This window comes from Rhinolophus ferrumequinum, chromosome 16, assembly GCF_004115265.2.
Source record: "Rhinolophus ferrumequinum isolate MPI-CBG mRhiFer1 chromosome 16, mRhiFer1_v1.p, whole genome shotgun sequence".
Taxonomy (NCBI): domain Eukaryota; kingdom Metazoa; phylum Chordata; class Mammalia; order Chiroptera; family Rhinolophidae; genus Rhinolophus; species Rhinolophus ferrumequinum.
In genome coordinates this window covers 32,736,205-32,762,896 of record NC_046299.1, presented here as the reverse complement: position 1 = coordinate 32,762,896, position 26,692 = coordinate 32,736,205, and the positions used below count along the sequence as shown (strand labels likewise).

Here is a 26,692-nt window from a genome sequence, read left to right as displayed (position 1 = left end):
TCCCAGTAGATAGTGTCAGAACTGAACTGAATTGTAAGATACCCAGCTGGTGTCACAGAATTGCTTGATGTGTGGAAAACCTATACAGTTGGTGTCAGAAATGTTGTGAGTGTGGCACTAGCATGAGAGTAAAGGAGAAAAACACAGGAGTGTTTTTCCTATACAGGAGATAAATGTATTTCATATGTGGCACTCCTCCCTATGCCCTCCGCATGTTGGCAGAATCCTTTTCTGCTCAGTATAATCCCAGCTGTGGAATCATTCTTAGTTTTTGCTGTACGGGATGACTACCTGTTGAATGATTTGCACTTGCGTTGACATCTGTATTTATCATCCATGTCGGTCTAATTTACATCTTTCACAGAAGGACTTTTGCTAAATGTTGTAGCAAAAATTGGCTATATGTTCGTCATATATGTTTCTTCTTTCTACATGCATAGGTAAACTACATTTCCAGCCTTCCTTCCAAATAGGTGTGCCCGCATAACTGTTCTAACCAACAAAATATGAGCACTCCGGATGTGCACCATTTCTAGATCTAGCCCTTAAATTATCCTACGTGCTCTCCTCCATTGTCTTTCTCATCCGCCAATTTGATGCAGATGAGCGCAGTGACTCTGTAAACCACCTAACAAACTTGGCAGAGTCAAAAGATGGAGGCCTCTGGGTCTCTAAATCAATCACATCTTTGATGAAAGGTACCTACCAATCATAAACACCTGTTTGAGCTTTATGTGAGCAAGAAATTAACTTCTGTTGTATTTACCCCATTAAACATTTTGATTGTGTTTGTTACAAATGCTAATGTTACAAATAACAAGGGTCATGCAAGATCACGTCATTAGCATGTTTCAGAGCCAAAGTTTGAATCTAGGTCTTTCAAAGTCCAAATTGCTCCCACTATGCCAATCTTATTGATAATTTATAAAATTATCCATGTTAATGACAAAGACCTTATTTCAACATAAATTGTCTTCAGTTCTAACCCTACCATGTTTTGAGTTTATCTGCTAGAAGTCTTCTTCCATCTCTAAAAAATCTCAGGTGTCTGTCCAGTACCAGACTTCCCCACCTCCATCACCTGGCCTCTAGTTACTGCCCAGAATTGAAGCACAAAATGCAGAATCAAGTCAGAGTTTCTCAAGTGTGTTCTGGGGAACCATTTCTGTGGGATATTAGTTGGTTTGATGTCCAAATAAAATATTCCATGGTCAAGCACATTTGAGAAATTCCAGATTAAGTGAAGTGAGAAGGCATCTATAGAAATGTCTTCTAAAAGGATAACATGTCCTCACACTCTCCAAAATATGGGTAAAGTCAGTAGCATTTTGCAAACTTATTTGATGACAAAGCCACTTCCCAAAGACTATCTCAAGGGACTGGTGTTCCATTAAACACATTTTGGGAAACACAAACCTAAGTATATTGGGTCATACCCATTACTATTGGTACTTGAAGTTAGGTCTAGAACATCTTGGAAGTTAGCCCATTTGTCCAAGGAGACTTTGGTTCTGGTTGTGGCTTTCTGCATGTATTGCCTCCTCCTGACAGCTGACAAATGATTATTCCATGACCTTTGTCTGGTTTGGGCCACTAATCCTTTATCCTCTGGCTCTCTTTAAGACTTAACAACAGATTGCATTTTGTAGACTCAACCCTGCCAGCCTTTGTCTGTTTTGTTGCTTTGTCTGTTTTGTCCTACCTTGACAGAATGCAAATGTTCCCTTCATTAGTTGAGTGTGTGTATTTCAATATTAATTCCTGATTCAATCAAACACCCCAAATAAAGGGTGGGTGTAAGGTAGTGTTAGTGACATAAAGAGACAACACTTACTGGTCTAGTTAAATATCAATACCAATAAAATACAGTGGAGTTATATAGTATACGGACATTTATATTATGTGGATTCAACTAGATACACTTAGCATCCTGGCCCCAGAGAGTGAGAAAAAAATATTTTAAATTCAAGGCAGTTAGATTTCTTATTAGGGAAATTACTAGAGTAGGGTTAGGGAATGCCATTACATTCAAGTTCCATAATTTGAAACTTGCATAATCCAAGATTAATTTTCCATAAAATCAACACAGGAATGCAGGTATTTCTTTGCTGTCTGAAGTGGCCCCACCATGGGCTGTAGCAAAAACATGGTTTCCAATTTTCCTGGCCCTCCAGCTTTAAAATTCTGTGACTGTTAATATATAAAAAGTATATATTTTTGTATTTCTATTATTTCAAATGCTTCCAATCATGTGAGAATTTATTAATATTTTTATGTTGCACTCTTTCAGTTCTGCATGACTATGATTTTATAAATTGCTCCTGCATTGTGTAGCATGTGTGCTTTCACCTACCAACTCATTCCATTTGTACAGAGAATTTGATCTGTTATTAGGTATGACTGCTATTTTTTTTCTTTCCTGTGTGCCTTTCATAGGAGAAAATATAATTCTGTCCCATAAATGCAAACCAGCTATTTCATCTCGCTTCATCCAAAGAAAATGAAATCTATTAAATGTTGGAAAAATACTGAATTTACTGAAAGTTGTGTCAGTCTCCAAAATGTTATGTAGTTTCAAGGGATTTTCAAAGATATTTTGAATATACCCGATTCTTCTCTTTATAGGAAAATTTTAAAATTTTACCTCTCACATAAGATGCAACTCTACTTGAAGATAATATGCATTCTTTGTTGCCAACTCAGTGTCCATTACTCCTTTCTTTCTTCCTAATGAAAAACCCAATTTTATTCCGGTATCTGCCCCTCATAGGGCTAAAGAGAAGATTATCCTAATACCAGTTCCAGGAGTAGATCTTAGTTTGTCTCAGGTCATCATGGTAGCCCTACCCTCTTTGCCAGTGATTAATTTCAGACGGGTTGAGTAACGAAATTCTAAGCTATGAGATACAAGATAAAGTCGGTTTAGTGGTTTCTGGAAAGATTTCCTTTATTCTTAGAAAGGGACAGAGACAGTAATAGTCCTTCTTCTTCCTAAACATGTTGTTGGGTCTGGATGTGACTCCAACAGTTACTTATGTCTTTCTACCAGTCCTCTGAGGATGTCAACAGCAAGAGTGGAAGAGAGCAGAGAAAAATAAATCCTAGGTCCTTAAAGATATTGCTCAGTTCTCTAATCAACCAATCCTGAAGTCTCCCTAACTTCTTCCTCTTAGATAATGTATCAGTCAGCTTGGGCTGCCATAGCAAAATACCATAGATTGGGTGGCTTAAATACTGAAAATTTATTTCTCTCAGTCCAAGATTAAAGTGCCAAATGATTTGATAAGGACTCTTCCTGGCTTGCAGAGAGCTCACCTTCTTACCTTCTCATTATCCTCACATGGCCTTTCTTTGGTGTGTAGACAAGGATGGAGAGAAACCTCTCTCACTCTCTTCCTCATTTTATAAGGAATCCTATTGGATTAAGATCCCATCCTATAACCTCATTTAACCTTCATTACCTCCTAAAAGCCCAAATATAATCACATTGGGGGTTAGGGCTTCAATGTATAAATTGGGAAGGGGGGAGATATAATTCGGTCCATAGCGGATAATATAACAAATGTCCTTATGTTGTTTAAACAAGTTTAAATTGTTTTTTTTCTGTTACATATTACTGAATACATACTAAGAGATATCATGTCTTATGAAGCAATACACAAAGGAGAATGTCTAATTCATGACATACAATATGATAAGATCAAGGGCTATTTTTCTTTCCTTAGAACAAAGCAGTTATAGAGTTAAAAATGGTTAGTCTATTGCTGTTATAGGGCATTTCATGAACTGCTGATTGTACATATACGTGGTATCATGTTAACATAAACAGTCCAGCCCTTAGGGAGTTTTAAGTTATAAAAGAAACATTTTTCTAAGATCATATGCTCTGATATAAAACCATACTCCAACCCAGTTCTATCATTATAAAGTTCTGGCAAGCCACGAGACATTAGTTGGTGATTTTATCAAGCAAGACTTCAAACTAATGGCTCGATTAAACCATCACTGTACCATAAAACACCATAACAAATTGAAAGGATGATTCCTTTCAAGAATTTAGTCATTTTAGATTATTACAGTTTATTCCATGAAAAGCAATATCTCAAGGATCACCCCAATCTTACCAATAAGAATACACTTTCACCTTTATGTCTAAAATGAATCAGTTATGTTTATTCTCGCAATTCAAGTCTACTTTTTTAACTATCTTCAACAAAAAGCGTTGAGTATAGTGTAGATTTTATCCCATTCTAGTAAAGCTTTCATAAAACATTTCACCTATCATTTTAGTTACATTGTATACAAAATAATTTCATGTAGTCTCCCAGAGAAAAATTAAATAAAATTATATTAAAGTGAGGAATTTTCATAACATCGTAAAATTCACCTCTTTTTTTTTCCTAGCCTGGGAAGTGGAAACAAGAGCAGCACTTATCAAATTTTAAAAACAAAACCAAACAAACTCCACCAACAAACAAATGATGAGATATACATTTGCATATAGATGGATCCATATTAAAGCAACAGAACTTGGGCCATTTTGAAATCTTAAACTTTCTGATACTATTTTCATGAACTCAGTAATACAAACCATGTGGTGAATCATTTTCTGAAAAACTTTGCTGGTTTCACTGTGTATTTTATTATTGGCCAAATGTGACATTAAATTTTATCCCCTGTGGCTTGGAGTTAAACGCTTGCTCTGTGCAGAATGGCAACACTCAATTAAACAGCATTTTTCATGATCTACACCCACCATTGTTACTGTATTTAAGGGAAATAATGGGGGTACTGACCTATATTGCGTTTCTTATTATCAATGGAGATGAAGCGTATGCAGGGATTACTGGTGATGTACTGCCCTGCCCAAGGGACATCAATCTTCGTGCCAGCTTCATAAAAGAGGCCCAGAGCGTAGCGAGAGGAGTAGCTCACAGACTCCAGTTGCTGTCTTTGGTGTTCACTAATTACTGTGGAAGAAAAAGTAGAGGGCATCAAACTTGAAAATATCATCTTTTCTTTTAGTACATCAAATACAAAACTCCTTTAAACTAGTTCCAACTGTTCCCACCAATTCCATCTCACTTAGGATGGATTTTGAAAGCTAATGTGAAATAGCATCAGCTCTCATTTCTTTTCAGAATGATGACTGACCCAGGCACAATTATTTTTACCAAGCTGAAGGTCGAAACTCTTTAGACTGGCATTCAGTGCTCTCTCAAAATCTGGCACCACGTTGTTTTTGTAGCTTTGCATCCTAGTTGTTATCCTGGAACTGTCTGGCAATGTTATATATTCTGTATACTGACCACTGACTATGAGACAGGGTCTTTGCCAAACACTTAACACAAGAATTTCACTGTCCTAACAACTGCTGTATAAGGTTGAATATTATTATTCTCATGTGACAGCTGGAGAGATGGATGCTCCATCCCTTCTGGACCTCTTAAATTCTTCCATGTCTGTCATCTTCCTGCCAGTGACTTGTAACAGTTAAGTACAGAGACCACACCTAAATCATCTCTGTTATAGGCCTCTACCCTACTCATTACAGGCATACCACGGATGAAAATATAAAGGGATAGAAAGGCAAACACAGACACCCAACGTTAGTTAAAATGTAGGAGGGAAATAATTAACCCATGGAAAAAGACTGGAAAAGGAATTAGGCAGGTTCAGGTTCAAATCTTGACTCTGCCGGGTACTAGGTCTGTGACATTGGTTAAACTATTTAATTATTCTAATTATAATCCTCTTGTCTGTAAGTATCAGTACTAATACCGGATATATTAGTATGTTGTGAGGGTTTCATGAAATAATGCATAGCACCATGCTTGGCATGTAAGTGTGCATTAAATAGGCACTTTTTCTATTATAAAGAGGAAATACTTAGGAAAATGGGACCGTGTTCCATCCTAGGATGGAAAAGGAGGAGATTTCCTTCCCTTTGAAATCTCCATCTCCAATCTCCCTACCCTAAAGGGTTTCAGGGAGCTGCATATTCATATATGTACTCATACAGCATTAATAATTTACAACTTAGAGAAGACCATACTTCTATTCTCAACAATTAGGCAGGCTGGTTCACAAATGAAACATGAAATTTTTTCATTAAGCTAGTTAAAAATATCCTAATCTAAAACTCTAGGTATAGGCAGACCTCAAGGGATGGGGGCTAACTTTAGCTAAACCTCAGAGAAGTGACTTCAGGAGGTAGAAGAGAAGGCAAGAAAGGTATTCAATGAATTATTTAAGCACGGTAATAATCCTGTACATTATCGCTGCGTATTCTTGGCTACACAATATTTTTAGAATTAAGACCTCATTTAATCTTTACAAAAGCCCTGCAAAAGAGGTGTTTTTACCATCCTCATTTTACATCCCTAGGAAGCTGAGATTCAGAGCGGTGAAGTAACTTGCCCTAGGTCACACAGCTTCTAAGTCATGAGGTCAAGGTGAAGCCACAGTTCCGGCAGTGGAGTCATGCACATGTCCTCATTACTCCATACTTTTCCCTCCTGATCCGTATATCTGAGCTTCAAAATGAACTTTGGCATTGCTTTCTCCTCTGATGTTAATGGTTATTTTGCACTCACTTAAAAGTAAAAGCCATCATTCCCTTGAACCATCATTTTCTGCTTTTTAAAAGATATTAACTACTTGATGAATGAATGATCTTCTGACATTGGACCCGTTAACACTCAATGTGTCTTAGGCTTTATTTTATTATTCCATCCACTTTTAAAGTTACTGCTTGATGTCATGCTTAACTGCTTTCTGAGAGGGAGGAGGTGAAGAAGACTAATACTAGCAGTTGAGCACATAGTAGGATCTTATAACTAAGTTTTCCATTTTTTTTTCAATTAAAAACAAACCAACAAAACTGAGCAGTCAGCTATTTTGTAACTGAAAGGGCCAAAAAGCCTCTCTTTTTTTTTTAACCAAAAGTAAAGGGTCAACTAGGTTGACAACCAAACTAGACCTTCCCCTCCCCCCACACTCACATTTGCACATTTAGCTCGTTTTTAGACAAGCTGGCAAATCCTACCGGATAGTCCTTTGAAAAAGTAATTGATATCTATATAGAAATTAAACTTAAATATCCTTGTCTGCTCTGGGAGTTCTACAATTCATTCTGAGGACAAGGAGGTAAGACTTCTGACTGAAACAATGTTGATTTCTGGACATAACGCATATTTGCTTCCAAAAGATTCGTCTCCCGGGTCTGAAAAGTTTTTCATTGTCGTAGGACCTAACAAAATGGTCTTATTTTGTTTGAAAAAAATTTTTATGCAAAATGCCAGAGGGAGCAGCCTTAGATCCCAAATACATATATTTTTGGCAAAAAATAATGATAAGTTCTTTACTGTCGTGTATATCATGTAATATCATGTGCCATATACCCCAAAAACAAGGCTCATATAAAAATGTCTAAATCCAATATAATGAATCTTTACCTGGTTGCCACTCTAATTGAATTATCAGCCACTAGGATTGTACAATCTCTGTAATTATACACACACGTATATATAATATAGAATATATTTTATTATGACTATAATGTGAGTAAAGTGGCTAAAAATTATGTAGAACAGGATAGTTTGTATTCTTATTTCCATCCGTTAGAATTGTCCTTACTCCATTCTCCCTATAGCTATGCCTGTGTTTGCATGTAGGTATGCATGTGTGGGTTTGGGGATGGTGAAGGATAGAGCAAGAAATAGGGTGTGGGGGAGGGAAAAAGAGAAAAAGAAGACCAGGGCTATACTACTGAAAACATCAAATAAGTAATTTGATTTTTTGTTCCCTAATGTAATTTCATTCTTTTAGTTTCCTAACATAAAAAGAAGGCTGAATATACACATTCTGCCCATTTCCTATGTTTTTTGGTGATGATCTCATTCATTCATTCATTCATTCATTCATTCATTCATTCATTGCCTACTTTATGCCAGGTATTATTTTAGATGTTAGGGATATAAAGCAGGAAGATACAATCCCTGCTTTTCTGTAGCTGACACACTGGTATTGGAGAGACAAGTTATAACTAAATAACCTAGTGGATGGTATGGCCATTGATGATAAGATCTATAAAGAAAAATAAAGCAGGCTAATGGGATAGAAGTGACAGGTGTGGGTAGTGAGGCTGTCAGGGGTATATCTCTCCTCTGAGGATTTTATTCTGATTGACATGTGAAGTTACTACTGGTTGTGAGCCAAGGACAGAAATGACCCAGCTTGTTTTTATCATTCTGGCTTCAGCTGAAGACTGCCGGGGTGCAAGAGAGGAGTTAGGACAAAGAGCTTTGCAGTCGTCTTGGATGGGAGAGAAGCGTAGAGGAGGTCAGGAGTGGTTACATTTTGGATGGAGTGTGTGTGTGTGTGTGTGTGTGTGTGTGTGTAAATAAATACATTTACATTATATTTTACATATGTGTGCATGGATGTGTATATACGTATGTCACAGACACATATACATATATAACTATACATAGTGTAATTTTAATTGAAATTTAACATACAGAAAAGTATGCCTTGATGAATTTTCATAAAGTGAACCCACCCGTGTGATCACCAGGCAGGTTAAGAAACAGATCACTACTAGAACCCCAGAAGCTATCTTCTCCGCCCTTTTAGGGCACTCCCCGCTGAGGATCATCAATAATCGTGAATTCTGACACCATACATTAGTTTAGCCGTTTTAGAATGTCACAGAAACAGAACGATGTAGTATGCACTCTTTGTGTCTGGCTTCTTTCACTCAGTATTATGCTTGTGATATTTATAAATGTTGTTACATGTAGTTGCAGTTAATTGTCACTGCAGGAAAGTACAGCTTGTGTGTATATACTACACTGTATGTATCCATTCTACTGTTGATGAACATTTGGATTGTTTCTAGCTTTCGGCGATTACAAATGTAATGAGAAAAACATCTGTATGTGTTTCTTTTGAGTATATACCCAGAACTGGAATGCCTGGACCATGGGGTTAGCTTATATTCAGCTTTAGTAGATACTGCCCAGTGGTTTTCTAAAGTGATTGTACCACCTGGGAGGACACTTTTGCTATTATCTTCGTTCACCTTTGCTACTATGTGCCTTTTAATTTGGGATGTAGTGATGTCCCATTGTGGTTTTAATGTGCATTCCATGATGACTACTTTTTCACAATGAAACCTTTCAATGTTTATTTGGATATCCTTTTGTGATTGCCTGTTCAAAGTTTTGCTCATTTTTCCTTTGGGTTGTCTGTTTCTTGTTGTTATGTAGGGGTACTTTATATATTCTGGATATGAGTCATATAATAAGTGTAAAAAACTTTCTCCTCCTTAGTGGCCTGCCTTTTTAGTCTGTTAATCGTATGTTTTGATGAACGATTTTAATTTTAATTTAGTACAATTTGCCATTTTTTTCATTTATAGTGGGCACACATTTGTGTCCTGTTTCAGAACTCTTTGCCTACTCCAAGAACTTAAAGATATTTTCTTATTTAGTTTTTCCTAAAAGCTTTATTGATTTACCTTGAATAAGGTTTTGGATATATTTTTGAAGAGAAAGCATCCAGGATTCCTGTTGATTTGGAAAGGTGGTGTGAGGGAAAGAAATCAAATGAGAAATTAATGGGACACTACTTTTCAACCACTCTAATTAAATAAACAACAGCTTTATTGTTCTATAATTTTTGAAGTTACAATATACAAAAAAGACACCAGATTATAAGCAACTTGAGGCAAGGACTGTGCCTCATGAGCTTTGAGTGTCAAGGTCCCAGGATAATGACTGGTGCAATGTGGGCATTCAATAAATATTAACGAATACATTTCATTTTAGAATATTTGGAAAGTACACAAAGGCATAAAGAGGCAAAAGCAAAAATAATCACCATATGCTCATTACCCAGAGAAGCAACAACTATTAACATTTTAACATTTTCCCTCTGGTATTTTCTTTACTTTTTTCTTTAAACATGGCTGTGATCATATTGTATACACAATTTTGCATACTTTAATTTTGCTTTCCATATGACAAAAAACTCATTGTAAACATGATTTTTAATGTCTTTATAAAATTCGATGGAAAGGATGCTATGTAATCTCCATTCATGTTGGACACTTGTTTCCTTTTTTTGTCTGTTGTAATGAAAGCTATTATGCACATCCTTGTGCCTAGATCTTTACCTACGTTTCTCATTAATTCCTTAAGACAGAATATTAAAAGTAGAATTACTGTTAAATTGATTTGCAGAAAGACTGCACTAATTTATACTTCCCCTAAAAGTGTATGGAAGACCTATTTCATTGTATCTTTGCCCATATTAAGTATTACCTTTTTTTCTTGATAATTCAATAGGAAAAACAGATCTCATTTTGGTTTTAACATCTATTTCTTTAACTACTCATTAGACTAAATATTATTCATATGTCTACTAGCTCACATGTATTTTCTCTTTTGGAAACGATCAGTTCATGTCGTTTTGCTAATTGGTCTATTAGAGTCTTCACATTATTAAGTTAAAATGGGTGATGTACTGGTATTATAAAAATTCTCCATTTATTGTATGTTATAAACTTTTTCTATGTGCTGTTTACTTTTTAGTATTGTATATATTATAATATTTCTATAGATAATCAGTTGCTTTCTTTCTTTTTTGTACACACTCATGTACCCACCTGCGCACATTCTCTCTCTCTCTCTCTCCCTCTCCCCTTTCTTTCCTCCCTCCCTCCCTTCCTTCCTTTGCTGTTTAAATACTTAGAGATTAAAACTTAATTTGTGCTGATTATTCTTGCTCCCCCAGGTCTACCGCCTGCCCTTCTCTCTTCTCTGTGCCCAGAGTGACTGTCCCTCTATAGGCTGCATTCCCTGGAACTCTGGTTTCTGGATGGTTTTGGCCAATGAGAGGCATAGGCAAGAGACTGTAAGGTGGAAGGAGGCAGAGACTGGAAAACTGATTCCTTATGCTCTTTCCTGCTTTGCCAGGTGCTGGCAATGCTGAGTTTCTCTATAGTTCAAGTTCCTTTCCGGCGGCTCTTATTCCACGGTTCCCTTTGTTATGGGGCATCGGACACATTGTTTTCTTTTCTCACCCATGTAGACCTAGGAGTAGTTATGGCTTTCTGTTGTTACTGTCTGGAGGTGCCACAATCTCCTTTGGTGGTTGCCTTAACCCTAACCACAGTTCTGTAAATGCCCTTTCATTCAATTCTTCTGGTAGTTAAAACCTTTTCAACACACACAATCTATTTCTTGGTAGGACCCTGACTGAAACAATATTTAACTATAAAGAATGCACTCTGAAGCCAAGCATGATACATTCTATTCTTATGAAGTGGTAGACCTCAACCTCTTAAGAATCCTTCGGCCCAGGAGTATTCTGAGTGAGAATATTTTGTGATTATATAGGTCTCTGTTTTCATAAGTAAACAAAATACTGCTTTCAAACTGTATTTTTGTTCATCAGATACTGAATTGGGTGGGGGCGTGGGAGGGGCATGAGAACATGACAGTAAAACAAGCACCTTTTAAGCACTAACATGGCATTCATTATCAATATTGTAGTTAGTGGTAAACGGTGCTCACATCGATGGTAAGTGGTGCGTGCTCACATCGACAATCGGTGCTCAAAGCCTTAATCTCCTTCCAGAAGTTTTGTTGTTTACAGACAATTACAGAGGAATGCTAAATTCATGATTTGCCCCCAGATGTGAAGAATTTCAACTCAGGGACAGTTGAAGTTAGGAGGTCAATTTGCGTTATAAGTACTTAAGCTCTGCATCAGGGGACACTGGTGGCCCTTGATTTACTTATTATTGCTTTTATTTTTTATGTTGAATTCCATGAGTGTCAAGAAAGTTTATGCACCAATTCAACTGCTCACATTAGACCATCCAATTCTGTGGGTACATGAAGCCAATAGTATTTTAGCCAGAAGAGCTTGTTCCTCTTCACTCAAAGTGGCTGTAGAAACAGTGCTGAAAGACCCATTTTCCATAAATAGTTCTCCTCGCAGGCCAGTACAGAGTTTGAACTTTTACCATTCATGAGTCATTTCTTTCGTGTAAAAGCATCACAGCATCAGTCTTGTTTCACTTCACCTGGAATAAATTGAATGTTCACTAGGACTCTATAGGTATAGAAGTCATTAAGCCTGGAAGCACAGTTTCGAAAATAGTTTTGGCAAGCAATAAATCTAGAGTTTGTTGGTGACAGACTTCAGCAGTTACATATCTGTGTGGAATTTCCCTGGGGAAATATTTCTTTCATCCTGAGAAGCATCTGAAGTCAGAAAAATTTGGGTTTGAATTCTGGTTCTGACATTTATCTGTGTGACCTTGGTCAAGTTGCTTAATCCCTCTAGGCATTGGTTATCCTGCAAAATGAGAATAATAATAGTGCCTGCCTTAAAGGATTGTTAAGAAAATTAAATGAGATAATAGCAAGTGCTTAGCACAGTGCCTGGCAAATAATAAGCGTTTTGCAAAACTCTAACACTGTAGTTCTTGAATTTAAAAGCCTTTAGAGGTGTCTATGTGTATATTATACCTTATTTTTATGTATGTATGTATGTATGTATATATTTTTGCATGTGTGTATCATACTTTAGAAAAAGTTCTCAAAAAGTTCTTAGCGGCAACATCCTAACATTCAAGCATATCCGTATATTACTAATCAAAAACATATCTTTGGCTAGTAAAGTACACTGGATACACTTCACTTTTCAGAGCAAAAGGTAAAAATAAATTTCTTTTTCTTTCAAATGTAAGGACTATTAAAGATGCCAAAAAATTTCAGATAATAATTTTTGAAAAATTAACATAAATTGTAGAATTCTTTAACTACTTAATTTAGAATGCTGAATGTTCAAAGACTTATCTTTGGAAAGGAATAAAAACCCATCATTACTCTAGTATGGCAGCATTACATTTTCTTAACCCTAAACCTACCCCAGGATTGTATAAAAACAAAAGTTGCCAAAGAAATGGGTTTTTCAGTATTGTGTTTGACACTTGATGAAAATATTTTGATAAAAATTTAGGATTAAGATGATTTTACACTCATGTGTTTAGGGAGAATGCTAATCATTACCTGAATATAAACCTTAACAGGTACATCCTTCTAGTTGCTGTGTATAGCTGTTTTGGGGAAGTCATCAGAACGCATGAAAAAGCATAGGCATGTTAGAGAAATTAAGTTCATAACTAGTAAAAGAAGTTTATCCTAATATTTCTCAAATTTTGTGGGACCCTAACAGTTAATGCATTAAGTGGCATTAAAAAGGGAAGAAAAGAACATAAAGACACACAAAGTTTCTAAAATATAATAATACTTAATTGATCATGACTTTTGTTTCCAGTAAGGATAAAAGTAAGGCATTATTTTAAATGCAAGTTCATAGACTTCTGTGTTTAAGCAGGCAGTCCTGCCATACTGGGGGCAGATTTCATGCTAAAATGCCTTCAGTACTATGAAGTCCCAAATTCTTAGTCAAAATGAATCAAAGACCTAAACATAAGACATGAAACAATAAACTGCATAGAAGAAAGCATAGGTACTAAACTTATGGACCTTGTGTTCAAAGTGGATTTTATGAATTTGACCTCAAAGACGAAGGAAATAAAAGCTAAAATAAATGAGTGGACTATGTCAAACTAAAAAGCTTCTGTACCGCAAAAGAAACCATCAACAAAACAAAGAGGCAACCAACCGAATGGGAGAAGATATTTGCAAACAACGCCTCCAATTAGGGGCTAATATCCAATATATATAAGGAACTCATACAACTCAACAACAAAAAGACAAACAATCCAATTAAAAAATGGGCAGAGGATATGAAAGAAACTTCTCCCAACAAGACATACAAACTGCCAGCAGACATGTGAAAAAACGTTCAACTTCACTAGCTGTGAGGGAAACGCAAATAAAAACCATAATGAGATATCACCTCACACCTGTTAGAATGGCTATCATCAACAAGACAAATAATAACAAGTGTTGGAGAGGCTGTGGAGAGAAAAAGGAACCCTCGTATACTGCTGGTGGGAATGTAAATTGGTACAGCCAATATGGAAAACAGTATGGAGGTTCCTCAAAAAATTAAGAATAGAATTACCATATGACCCAGCAATCCCTCTCCTGGATATCTACCTAAAAAATCTGAAAAAATTTATATGCAAAGATATATGAACCCTGATGTTCATTGTAGCTTTATTTACGATGGCCAAGATATGGAATCAACCAAAGTGTTCTTCGATGGATGATTGGATAAAGAAAATGTGGGATATATTGGGGGTATACAAGTAAACACTTTGGTCAACATTGCTCAAGCAGTAGTTCTTCGTAATCAGAAGTGTCTGGACACTGATGGTAACAACTTTGAGCACTTCTTGTAATGGCAGAAGTCAAACGTGACTTGTATTCATCTTTTATTATCAGTATATATTGAGTATTACAATTTTAATACAGTTTTCCTTTCTTAAAATGTGTATACATTTTTGGCACCCTCTGTATACACAATGGAATACTATTCTGCCATAAGAAAAGATGAAATACTGCCATTTGCAACAACATGGATGGATCTTGAGATTATTATGCTAAGTGAAATAAGTCAGACAGCAAAAGTCAAGAACCATATTCGTACTGTGTTTCCCCAAAAATAAGACCAGGTTTTATATTAATTTTTGTTCCAAAAGACACATTAGGGCTTATGTTCAGTGGATGTCATCCTGAAAAATCATGCTAGGGCTATTTTCCAGTGAGGTCTTATTTTCGGGGAAACATGATATGACTTCACTCATATGTGGGATATAAAACTGAAGGCTACAAAGGAACAAGACAAATAAAAACTCATAGACACAGATAACAGTTTAGTGGTTACAAGAGGGTAAGGGGGGATGGTATAAGAAGGTAAAGGAGGTCAAATATATGGTGATGGAAGGATAACTGACTCTGGGTGGGGAACACAAAATGCTATATATAGATGGTGTATTATAGAATTGTACACTTGCAACCTACCATGTTTCCTTGAAAATAAGAGCAGGTCTTATATTAATTTTTGCTCCAAAAGACGCATTAGGGCTTATGTTCAGGGGATGTCATCCTGAAAAATCATGTTAGGGTTTATTTTCTGGTTAGGTCTTATTTTCAGAGAAACACGGTACGTAGCTTTGTTGATAATTGTCACCCAATAACTTTTAATTAAAAAAAAAATTAGTGCTGTTGCCAGCATTTATGATGAATCAGGCACCCCGACCCCCAAGCAATCCAGGAGTGATTTCTAATCCCTGCTGTCTCCCCATCTCCATAATCATAAAGAACAATATACAATCTGCCGAGGAAAAAGGACAATATTTTCTCCCTGATCTCTGTTTCTACTGCCTTCTTGCCACTGTGTCCCAGTGGCCTTTGAAAAAGAGTATTTAGCTGTACAATGTGGCTGTAACTGGCTTTTCATAAAGCCTTTTGACTTTCTCCCAATCGTGAAGTGTCTGCTGCTTTATAAACTCACTACCCATTCTTCTCTTTATCTGGATGGAGGTCCTGTGAAACTAAAATGATAGTCAATTGTTTCTATAGCAACTAGTTCTAACCACAGGATTAGAAAAAATAAACATTTTTTAAAGGTACGAGCTGTTTTCTGAAAGAATGTGGGGTTATTTAATTCAAGCATTGTTTACTGTAGGTTCACTATGCATCTAACACTATGCCAGTCACTATAAAATACCTCTTAACAAAACACCAGAGACTAGGATAGATGTTGGGCTGAGACATGAAATAATTTTACCCTGGTTTTTATCGATTATATCCTTCATAAGCTTCTTTTTGGATTTCAGAATAGAAATGTAGTTGGTTTTCCTGTTCTATTTGCAAACATATACAGTAAGCTTGGAAACCACAATAGTAAGGCTGGAAAACGCTAGCCTTATTTCCATGCACTCTAAACTTTTAGACTATTACGCCATCATTCTTCTTGTAGGAAATGTGCTGAGTTTCGATGAGAAAGAATATGAAAAGAAAGCATTGTGTGTGTTGTTATACAAAATGTCACAGAATATCAAAGATATTTTACAGCCACTCTTCCCTGCCTATCCACTTAATTACTTCATGGCTATGCCATTCATGAGCAATATAGCCATTCTAAAATGCATAATAATAAAAACTTTATTACATGTCACCTCATATTTTTATACAGATATATATATTTATATGTATGGCTAGAGTAACTTTATACTGAGGCAATGACTTGGAGAATTAATATTCTAATTCAAAACTTTTATAGTTTTAGGAATCAGAAAACAATGTTTGCAAGGACTCGAAATCTGTTGGTATTGAGAAAAAAATGTCCGGATCTGGTGGTGTAAGCTCTAGGACACTCAGAAATATGTTCATCTTGTACTTTGCAAATCCACTAGCTGCTTTTCTGTTTACATAATAACAACTCCCACAATGCTTAGCTAAAGCCAAAGCAAATAAACTGGACTTGGGGAAAAAAACTGTAATGGCACCAGACTTCATTTAGTGGAAGGCTACAGCACTTTACGTATTTTAAAATCATTATAATTCCAGAACTAACAAAAATCGCATTTGATGAAAAGCACATATTTTAAAAATCTACTTTAAGATTTTTATTAAAATATAGCTAACATAAAATATTATATTAGTTTCAGGTATATACTATATTTAGTCAACATTTATATACCTAAAGAAGTGATCACCATTATAAGTCCAGCAACCATCTGACACCGTACCAAGCTATCACAATATTATTGACTATATTCCCTACGCTATACATTACATCCCATGATTTAATTTGTTTTATACCTGGAAATTTGGAACTCTTATTCCCCTTCACCTTCCCCCATTTTTAAATTTTTCAATTACAGTTAACATTCAATGTTATTTTATATTAATTTTAGATGTACAGCATAGAAGTTAGACATTTATATAATTTAAGAAGTGATCCCCCTGACTATTACTCACCTGGTATTATACATAGTTATTACCATATTATTGACTATATTCCCTGTGCTTTGCTTTATATCCCCATGACTATTTCGTAACTACCAGTTTGTACTTATTAAACCCTTCACCTTTTTCACCCTGCCCTCCAACCCCCTCCCATCTATCATGCCAACAAATCTTGTACCCATCTGACACCATACATAGTTATTACAATATTATTGACTACATTCTTTATGCTATACCCTACATCACCATAACTACTTTGTAACAATGAATTTGTAGTTCTTAATCCTTTTAGCCACTGATAAGGCCCGGTGGGGTATGAAAGGTGGGTGAGGCAGGATCTCAGAGAGTCACTAGAGTGGGAAGAATTGTGGTCAACAGCTAAATGTAGACTCTGGTTTGGTGCCAGGGCTAAGCCTGGAATTATTCAGCAAAAGTCTCAGAGCACACTGTGACCAGCTGTTGCCCTGTTGGGTCCTGCAGACTCTGATAGTTTTCCAAGAAAGAATGTAATGCCGGTGGGGCTGGCTGCTCTCGGAGCAAGTGCCTCTGGTGTTGGGCAAGTTGAATAGGGAAGGGCCTCAGGGAGTCAGCAAGGTGGAGCAGTGGACCTCATCAGATCAATCAGATTCAGATTTGGCCTGTGGGGGGAAGGCTCAAAACAGAGAAGATGGCACCCACCTGCCGGCTGTACGGGAGGACCCCACACAGGGAAAATGGTGACTGTCCTCCAGAACCACACACCTTGGTCTGCCCCCCATATGTCTCCAATGGCCCCTGAGTTACTGTCCCTTCGCTGGAACCCAAGGTGAGTGCCTCTGAGTGAGTCTGTGAGCAGGTCATTTAACAGGATATCTGGGTTTCCCACAGCCTTCCATTCCACCCAGATTGTTGGAATCCCCACTTTTTCACAGCCAGATATTATGGGGGCTCCTCTTCTGAACACCAGACTCTGGGCTGAGGAGGCCAGTGTGGGGCCTCTTGCTCATTGGGGGAACCTCCGTGGCTGAAATATCTCTCCTGCTTCTTAATCACAACATGGGGGTTTAGGGCAAGCCCATTACGTGTCTTTACCCCTCCTACCAGTCTTGACATGGCTTCTTTATATTCTTAGTTATAAAACTTCTGCTCAGCCAGACTTCAGATGGTTCTCCAGGTTGATTGTTGTATAATTTAGTTGTAATTTTAATGTGTTCATGGAAGGAAGCAGGCACAGTGTTTATCTTCTCCACCGTCTTGGATTTCTCCAAAAACCACATGTATTTTTGATCTTCGTATCAGCTTACAATTTTTTTTCAGTACATTTAAAATTTCTTTTATTAACATGTTGGTTAGTACTTTAGGAAAATATTGTTCATTTTTCTTTGTTATCTTTGTTTTATTTCCATCTTATTCATGCTATTGAACTGTAAATTTTTACTGCCAGATTTCAATCATTTTCCCTATTTTTCATCTGACTTTTTACATCATAGGAAGTGTTTAACCTGAAAGATTGGATGACAGGTTATCTTTAACTGAACACTTGCATTTTTGAGCCTCAGCAAAAGTCTTTACGTGTATAAATATGCATATCAATGTATATCAATATAATGCAATATACATATTTCAACTCACTGAGCTTTAGTTTCCTCATTTGTGAAGTAGTGGTATGACCTAGTTTCTAGGGCTATTATGAATATTAGAAACTTTATATCCTAAATATTATTAAAAAGTTTTAGAAATTTTATATTCTAAATATTATATATATTTTATTTTATACAATATATATATATAAAATACTATATATATGTGTGTGTGTATATATATACACACACACACACACACACACACACACACATATATAAAATACCTGGCATAAAATAGGGGCAAATAAAACATAATAATAACAATTGTTTTTGTTACTGCAGGGAAAGGGATGAATAAGATAGCCTTAACTAGTATACGGAGATGCATTTGTTAAAGGGAAAGTCAGAAGTAGGAACAAGGAAGGAAGAAAAAGATTTTATTACTAGCTTATCTCTGGAAAGATAATTTTTATAGCTAATTTTATAGCCTCAAGCTATCTGCTTCTGATCTATAACTTCAGTTACATACTATTTTATAAAAAAGTATATTAAAATATTTTTTTTTACCAGGTATCTGTTTTTACTAGGCACCTGTTATTAATGGGAGTTAGTATACAATTTAACTCAAATGAAATTAACCAAAGCACCTCTATAGCCTGGAACATAGTAGGTAGTTTTCTTCCTTCTTATGATATATTCCAGTCTCAAGATTCTACCATTTGTAGGGTCTGAAACACAAATTCCTCCTTTGGTTTCCTGCCCTAACACACCCACATCACACACCTGTTTACACTTTGCTGGCAGGTAAATGTGTACATCTGCTAGGGCGTGATCTCCATGGTGGGATGACAAATGAGATCTTGTCACTACATTATTTAAAGAGCAAATTCCAAAGAGCAAACCTTTCTCCACACCTGTGTCTGCTTAGGAACATTAAAATGGAGCTAGTCTCATTGGCCACAGGGAAATTTAGAGTAAAATTATTGGGTTACCTGCTGAAGACATATCTGTTGTCACTCTAGGTTATGGATATCCCATGTATATGAGAATTCAATTGTAGATGCTCTTTCCAAGCTCCACCCTGCCCACCTTGCCATCACCTCCAGCTTAGGCAGCAAACTGGTTGTCCTGCTCAGATGGCCACCTGATGGCTTACTGTTGCCAACTCCTTTCCTAAGATACAAACCCAAATTACCTCCTCCCCACTTGCCCTCCTTACCCAAGTTGTCCTGTTGTCAGAGGACAAGCTCTTCTTAACTCACCAATTGCCTTCTCTTTCTTTTCTCTTTCATTCTATATATGAACAAGACATGGGCCAACATCCCAACAAGAGAACAGAGTAACTCTTTGCCCCCCAAATAAATTGAAAATGGCTTTAATAGTTGATGATGCAGGGATAAGGAAAGTCATATAGTTTGTAGTGTAATTAGAAGTAACATGTAAGAGTTCCCTGAAGTCCCCTTCAGAATTTCATAAAATACTCCATCCACCTCCTCATCTGACTTTTCCTTAATAACCAGTGTCCAACATAAATAGAACAATTGCATTGTTCTCTATCTTATTTGAGCAAATAGATAGAACTTCAATTTTATTAAAGATAAATTAGCTTTTGTGGACAAGACTGAGATAGCAGATTAGAGCATTGGTTCTATGGGAATACACATTCCTAATTTGGAAAACAAAACAAAACAAAACAAAAAAACAAAAAACATTACCAACAGAGAATTTATAAACCGAGTGCTGCCTGGAGTGGGAACTGATTTATGCTCTGCTTTCTCACTCGGTATCAATTTCACTGTGCTGGCTAGTCCTCTTGCATAAAGACTCAGGGACATGGTACAAAAGGAGAAAATCAGTTTAGGCAGCCCATAAAAAAATTTAATTCACCTCTATTTCAAATAATGCATACTGAGAAATTGAATTGAATGATGCATCACATAAAATATTTATTTCTCGTATGCAATATAGATGAGTCAATGTCACTCTGAGAAATTTAACTTCTTAATTGCTAACTTGGTGTATGTATTTTATTAGCAGTTGCAAAAGAATAATCTATTATTCTCTTGCAAGTGTCAAAAAAGATGATGTTGTGGGGAAAGTAGATTCAACTGTTCCTCCAGCATGGCTGGAAAAAGCATGCATCCCTCCTTGCTCTTTACTAGTCTGTGAATCCCCCGCCTTTATTTCTATGGTGGCAGGTACCAAACTCAGGATAGAATCATGAAGTTTCGTAACAGTGGATGCAGCAATCTAGTTGTGTGAAAGATATGCAAATCTTCTGCTGTGTGCTGTGTAGTTAACTGTGCAATTACCATTCTATAAATATCACAGGTACAGTAAATAAACATAAAATTATACATTCACATTTATATTAAAAGGACCTAGACGGCTTTGGTAAAGAACATAAACTTATTTTCTTTTTGGAAGATATTTTCTCTGTTCTAATGGTCTTGGTAAAAATATTCTATGTGTTATTGTACTTAACACATAAAAAAACAAGGTAACACTTCAAACTTTACCAGAAAGATCAACCCATTAATTACAAATCATTTATTAAACTTGATGAATTATTTATATAGCAATATTCTCTTGAAACAAAATAATACTTGTATGGCTTATTTGAAATCAGAAATAATTAGGTATACTTGAGCTTCTTACTTTCCTGAATGTAATTCAAAAGTATTCTTTAAAAAGCTGAAATACAAGAGAAGATGTATTCATTTATTCTCCTTTCTCTCTCTCTCTCTCTCTCTCTCTCTCTCTCTCTCTTTCTCTCTCCCTTTCCCCACCTTCCTCCCTCCCTCTATCTCTTTCCTCTCTCCCTCTGACACGGATAAACCATGTTTTGTTATTCACTTCTAAACATTCATTCAACTCCCAGAAGACAACTATAAATTATAGGGAGAAAATTCAATTTTATGTTCAGTAGAGTGTATGCTCTAATGTTGAAGAATCAGTTAAATTAAGGACAGAAATTTTCTTTGCTTTTATTTATTTAAATGTGAAAATGTATTACTATTTAAGTGGCGTGTGCAAAATAAATACTTTTTCATATTCTAAAAAAACAGCCAGTTTTTAATAAAATTTTGAGGAAAAATAAATTCTTCCCAGACGAAGGATTTTTTTTAAACTAGGGAAAAACACAGTGCTAAAATTTAGTTCAGTATTTTTGATTTTCTTATCTTAATTTTATCCCCGTCCCACTCTTTCTCCCAAAGAATAAATGAAACTGAGAATTATCAATCTGATGTGTGATACATGGTCTAAAGTTATTTGATTTGCATTTTCTTGATAAACAGTGTGACAGATTTTCCCAAAGTGGTCGCAACAATATCCTCCATCCTATATTCTCTTCTTATATCCCTTTCATCAAGAGGTAAGATCTGTGTCTTCTTCCCTTGAATCTGAGAGTTTGTGACTAAGGCAGAACTGACGCTACTATATATGACTTTTGAGCTAAGTCATAAAAGATGATACAATTTATGCCTGGTTCTCTTGGGACACTCAATCTTGGAATCCAGTCACCACATTATGAAGAATCCCAGGCCACTTGAGAGGCTACATAAGTTTCTGGCTGACAGCTCCAGCATACACCAGCATCAACCCACAGACAGGGGAGTGAAAATGCCTTAGGAAAGTATCAGCTCCCAGCTTTTACGTCTTTCCAGCTGAGATCCAAGACACTGTGGAGCACAGACAAGCTGTCCCCATTGTAACCTGTCCAAATTTCTAACCTACAGAGTTCCTGAAGTAATACAATGGTTGTTTTGTCATGAAATTTTGGGATGGTTTATCACACTGCCAATAGAAAACTGCAACAACCAGGAAGGTTGATCACATTTTCATATATTTATTGACTATTTGTACTTCTTTTGAGTATTGCCTTCATAATCTTTGATCATGGGTATTTTTTTTTGTTTTGCTCATATAATCTGCATATAATTCTACACTTGTTATATACGTGTATATTGTAAATACATTCAACCAGCCTCGTAGGTGATAGAAAAGTTTGAATTTTATGTAGTCAAATCTTTTAATTCTTTTTCTTTTTTTCATTTTGGAATTTTCTGCCATTTTTATGGAAATGCTTTCCCAATTGCAGATTATAAAAACATCCTATATTTTCTTCTGGTACTTTTACACCTTTATATATGATCAACTCTTTAATCCATCTTTAATTTATTATTTTACATGGTATGAAGTAGGGGAAATTGAACTCTTTTGAAATAGTCAGTTGTCTTTATATCTTTTATTTAAATGATCCATTCTTTTCTGAGTTGAAATGCCTCTTTTAGCAACTAAATTCTTAAGCATACGTCTGTTTTTGGACTCTTTCTAACCTGTTGATCAACTTGACCATTTCTACAAAAATGCCATTTTGTTTTAATTTCTATAGCCTTTTGGTATGTCTTGATATCTGGCAGAACAAGTAACCTGGCCTTGCTAACACTGCTTCCCTCCTCCAATTCCTCACTTAATTTTAAACATGTCATCTTTCACATGAATTTTAGAATCAACTTGACAAATACCTTGAGAAAACTTCTTTGTCTTCATAGATTAATGTGGGGCCAACTGATATACTTATTAGATTGAGTCATCTTGCACATGAATATGGTATATTTCCTATTTATCCAGATCATGTTTTAAGACCTTCAATAAAGTTTTAGTGTTTTCTTCACCTACCCATGTACGATTCTTGTTAGTTTTATTACTAGGTAGTTTACTGTTTTTGTTACTCTTGTGGATAGAGTATTTTTTATATATATTATATTTTCTAATTGGTCATTGCCATAGTATAATAAAATTATTGAATTGTGTATATGTGTAATTATACCTTTATGTATCAAAATATGTCTTATATTTCTTATATCAACCTTTTTTCTATTTACTCCTTTATTAGTTATAATAGGTTTGATTCCCTTTAAATTATAGATGATCATCATGTCATCTACAAATAATGGCAGGATTACCTCTTCCTTTCCAAAACGTGTAACTTTAATTTTTTTCTCTTTGCATGATTGCATTGGCTAACATCTCCTTATACCAATGCTTCTCAAACTTAAATGCACATATGAATTAACTAAAGATCATTTAAAATGCTGATTACAATTTTAACAAGCTGCCAGCTAATGCAGACCACATTATGATGAGCCAGGTCTCTACTATGTTAAGTATAGTGATAATACTGGTCTTTGACTTACTCGTGACCTCAGTAAGAATTCTAATTATCCAATGCAATAATGTGGATGAAGAAACAAATTTAAATATATTAAGTACCTTGCGCAAGTAGCAAACAGCAGAGCAAGACTCAGCCCAAAATGAGCAATTTCAAGGCCCTTTTCTTAGTATTTATAGTAGTTTCTGTGATGAAACAAAAATAAATATGTCTAACCAAGCCTGTCTTAAAATGCAGATCACTTATCACTTATTTTAGAAAAATTTTCATCAAAGTTTTTATATCAACTTTCATATTTAGTTACCTAGAACAGAGCTTGGTAAACTATATCCCATGGCCCACATCTGGCCCCTACTTGTTTCTGTATGGTCCTCTAGCTAAGAATGGCTTTTGAAGTTTTAAATGCTTGAAAAAAAATCAAAAGAATAATATTTGGTGACACATGAAAATGATTTGACATTCAAATGTCAGTAGCCACAATGAAGATATATTGGAACCATCTATGTCATTTGCTTATGTATTGCTTATGGCTGCTTTCCTACTACAAAAGCAGAGTAGAGTGGTTTGACCTAGACCATATATGTTGCTGTCATTGCTTTGCAGTGCCTCTACCATGTTTCCCTGAAAGTAAGACCAGGTCTTATATTAAGATTTCCTCCAAAAGATGCATTAGGGCTTATGTTCAGGGGATGGCATGCTGAAAAATCATGCTAGGGTTTATTTTCCAGTTAGGTCTTATTTTCGGGGAAACACGGTGGGTGTACTACAAACCACACTCGATGAAGTTATAATTTGACTGTGTTTCAAATGCCATTTTGTTCTGTGACATCTTTTATTTTATTTTTTAATTACCACTGCATACTCATGTCAAAACAAGAAGAGATAAGTGGGTTACAAATAGCATGTACAAATAGCATGGTTTTGTTATCAAATTAGATCGCAACGCATTGTGTTTATTGTGGAAAAACACTATATCTATGCTCAAAAGAATACAATAGACATAGGCATTACTGGATATCAACACTTATCACAACTCACAGGAAAGCAATGGTCATAAAAAAATTAAATGAAACATTACCTCACAGCAGATTTTTTTTTTTTACAAAAATAAAAAGTGAAAATGAGGCTGCAACCAAAGTAAGTTTCTGAGTGGCTCATTTGTTTTCTAAACAAGGAAAGCTGTTTTCCAATGGTAAGTAAATTATATTATGTTGGATTGCAACAATTGAAGAAATTGTCCAGAGGAAAAAAACTTGTTTAAGACTAATGGCTTTTTGGTGAGAACAGGTGCTTGAAGTGATCATAATATTGGGAGCAACATCAATAGTCAATTGAAAAACAAGATAAATGACTTTAAGTGATTTTCCTTGGAGTCAATCCTGCCTTTGAAGTGACTGAAGCATTAGCCTCTATGTGCAGTCTGCATTGTAAAACAATAGGTGAGAATATTTTTGAAGAAATTGAGAGAACACTAGTTCAGTACAATCTGAAGGGGAATCTTCTAAGACGTGTTCCAAATGATGGTAGTAAAAATATTTGTTTTTGAGCATAAAAAAAGGGCTAGTTATTCAAATTTATACAGCTTATGAAAACATAAGGCACTTTAAGCCTATGGATATTCATTGTATTATTCACCAGCAGGTGCTTTGTGGAAACTATTTAAATCTATCATGTATAACTGGACACAGCATTAATGATGAGCTTCATTTACTTTTGTGGATTTAACCATCATCAGTTCTGTAAAGTATATGTCATAAAAAATATGAATATCCTCTTTCTATACCACCTTGCAGATCAATTGCTAACCAGTGGTAAAATTTTGTTGTGATTTTTTGAGGGTCAAGTGTGAAATTTTTATGAATGATATGTGCCACCATCCATTACAATAATGGAACACTAATATTTTTGGAAGTGAGTTTTTATTGTGGAATTGATGTTTCTTAATGAATATAACCTAAAATTATAAGAAAAAACAACACTTAAATGTGAAACTTATTACTGTGGTAAAGTCATTTCAATAATAACTAGTGTTGTTTGAATCACATGTAATATCAAGCTGCTTTATCCATTTCCTGTGCTGTCAAAAGTTAAAACAAAAAGCAGCGTCTCCATTTCCACACAAATGTGCACCAGATATAGTTTTGGAACTCAAACTACAGTTCCAGTTGTGTTTTTTTGGAGCTTGATGCAAGTGCAAACAAAATTTCCATATTTCAAAATTCCTTTAAATATGCAGTTGAGGAGCTTCCACCTACCTTTCAACTAGAAGTAGTTTCATGACATGCTAAAAGGCAAATATCAAGAGAAGAATTGAATAAAAATCTTTAAACGGCTTCCAAGCAATGAATGTGCACAATTAAAATCATATGCTCATGGACAGATATTAGTATTTGGCAGTACCTATCTGTATGAAAAGACATTTTCAAAGATGAAATATACAAAATCCCATTAAGAATCAGCATTAACAGATGACATGTGTAATTGATTCTGATAATAGGAAACACTAATTTTTAATCCCAATTAAGTAAAATGTTATACCTCCTCCACAATATAAAGATTGTATTTGAAGGGAACAAGTTTTGCTACCTTAAAGCTGCCATTTTGAGATATTGATTTTAACCTGTTTATGATGAAACAAGACTCAGAAGGAATCTTTGACTCTTCCTCTTTCTGTCTAAGAGATTCAGACAGAAAAACCTGCTTCAGGAAGGTAATCTTAGGATGATCGCTTTTAGCCTAGTTTGAATTAAGTATGACAAGTAGGAGGGCTTTGGGCAGTGGCCTGTTAGTTAGATACCTTCTGTGTTGCACTGTTTCTGAGTTGCCTGGCAAGAATTTGCCTGCAATGTGTGTTTCCTCTTCCTCAATTACCTGTAAATTACCTTTTCTCACTTCTTTTTTTGTTTTTTTAAATTTTTATTGGGGAATATTGGGGAACAGTGTTTCTTCAGGGCCCATCAGCTCCAAGTTGTTGTCCTTCAATCTAG

The 26,692-nt window shown here is 35.6% G+C and overlaps 1 protein-coding gene across 1 annotated transcript in view; it reads right to left on the bottom strand.

Moving 5' to 3' along the window:
- RNLS (renalase, FAD dependent amine oxidase) overlaps positions 1 to 26,692 on the bottom strand; it is a 260,375-nt gene that overhangs the window by 54,516 nt on the left and 179,167 nt on the right. Inside the window, 1 exon segment of the mRNA XM_033131183.1 lies at positions 4,797 to 4,970. Coding sequence (XP_032987074.1) covers positions 4,797 to 4,970 — 174 coding nt within the window.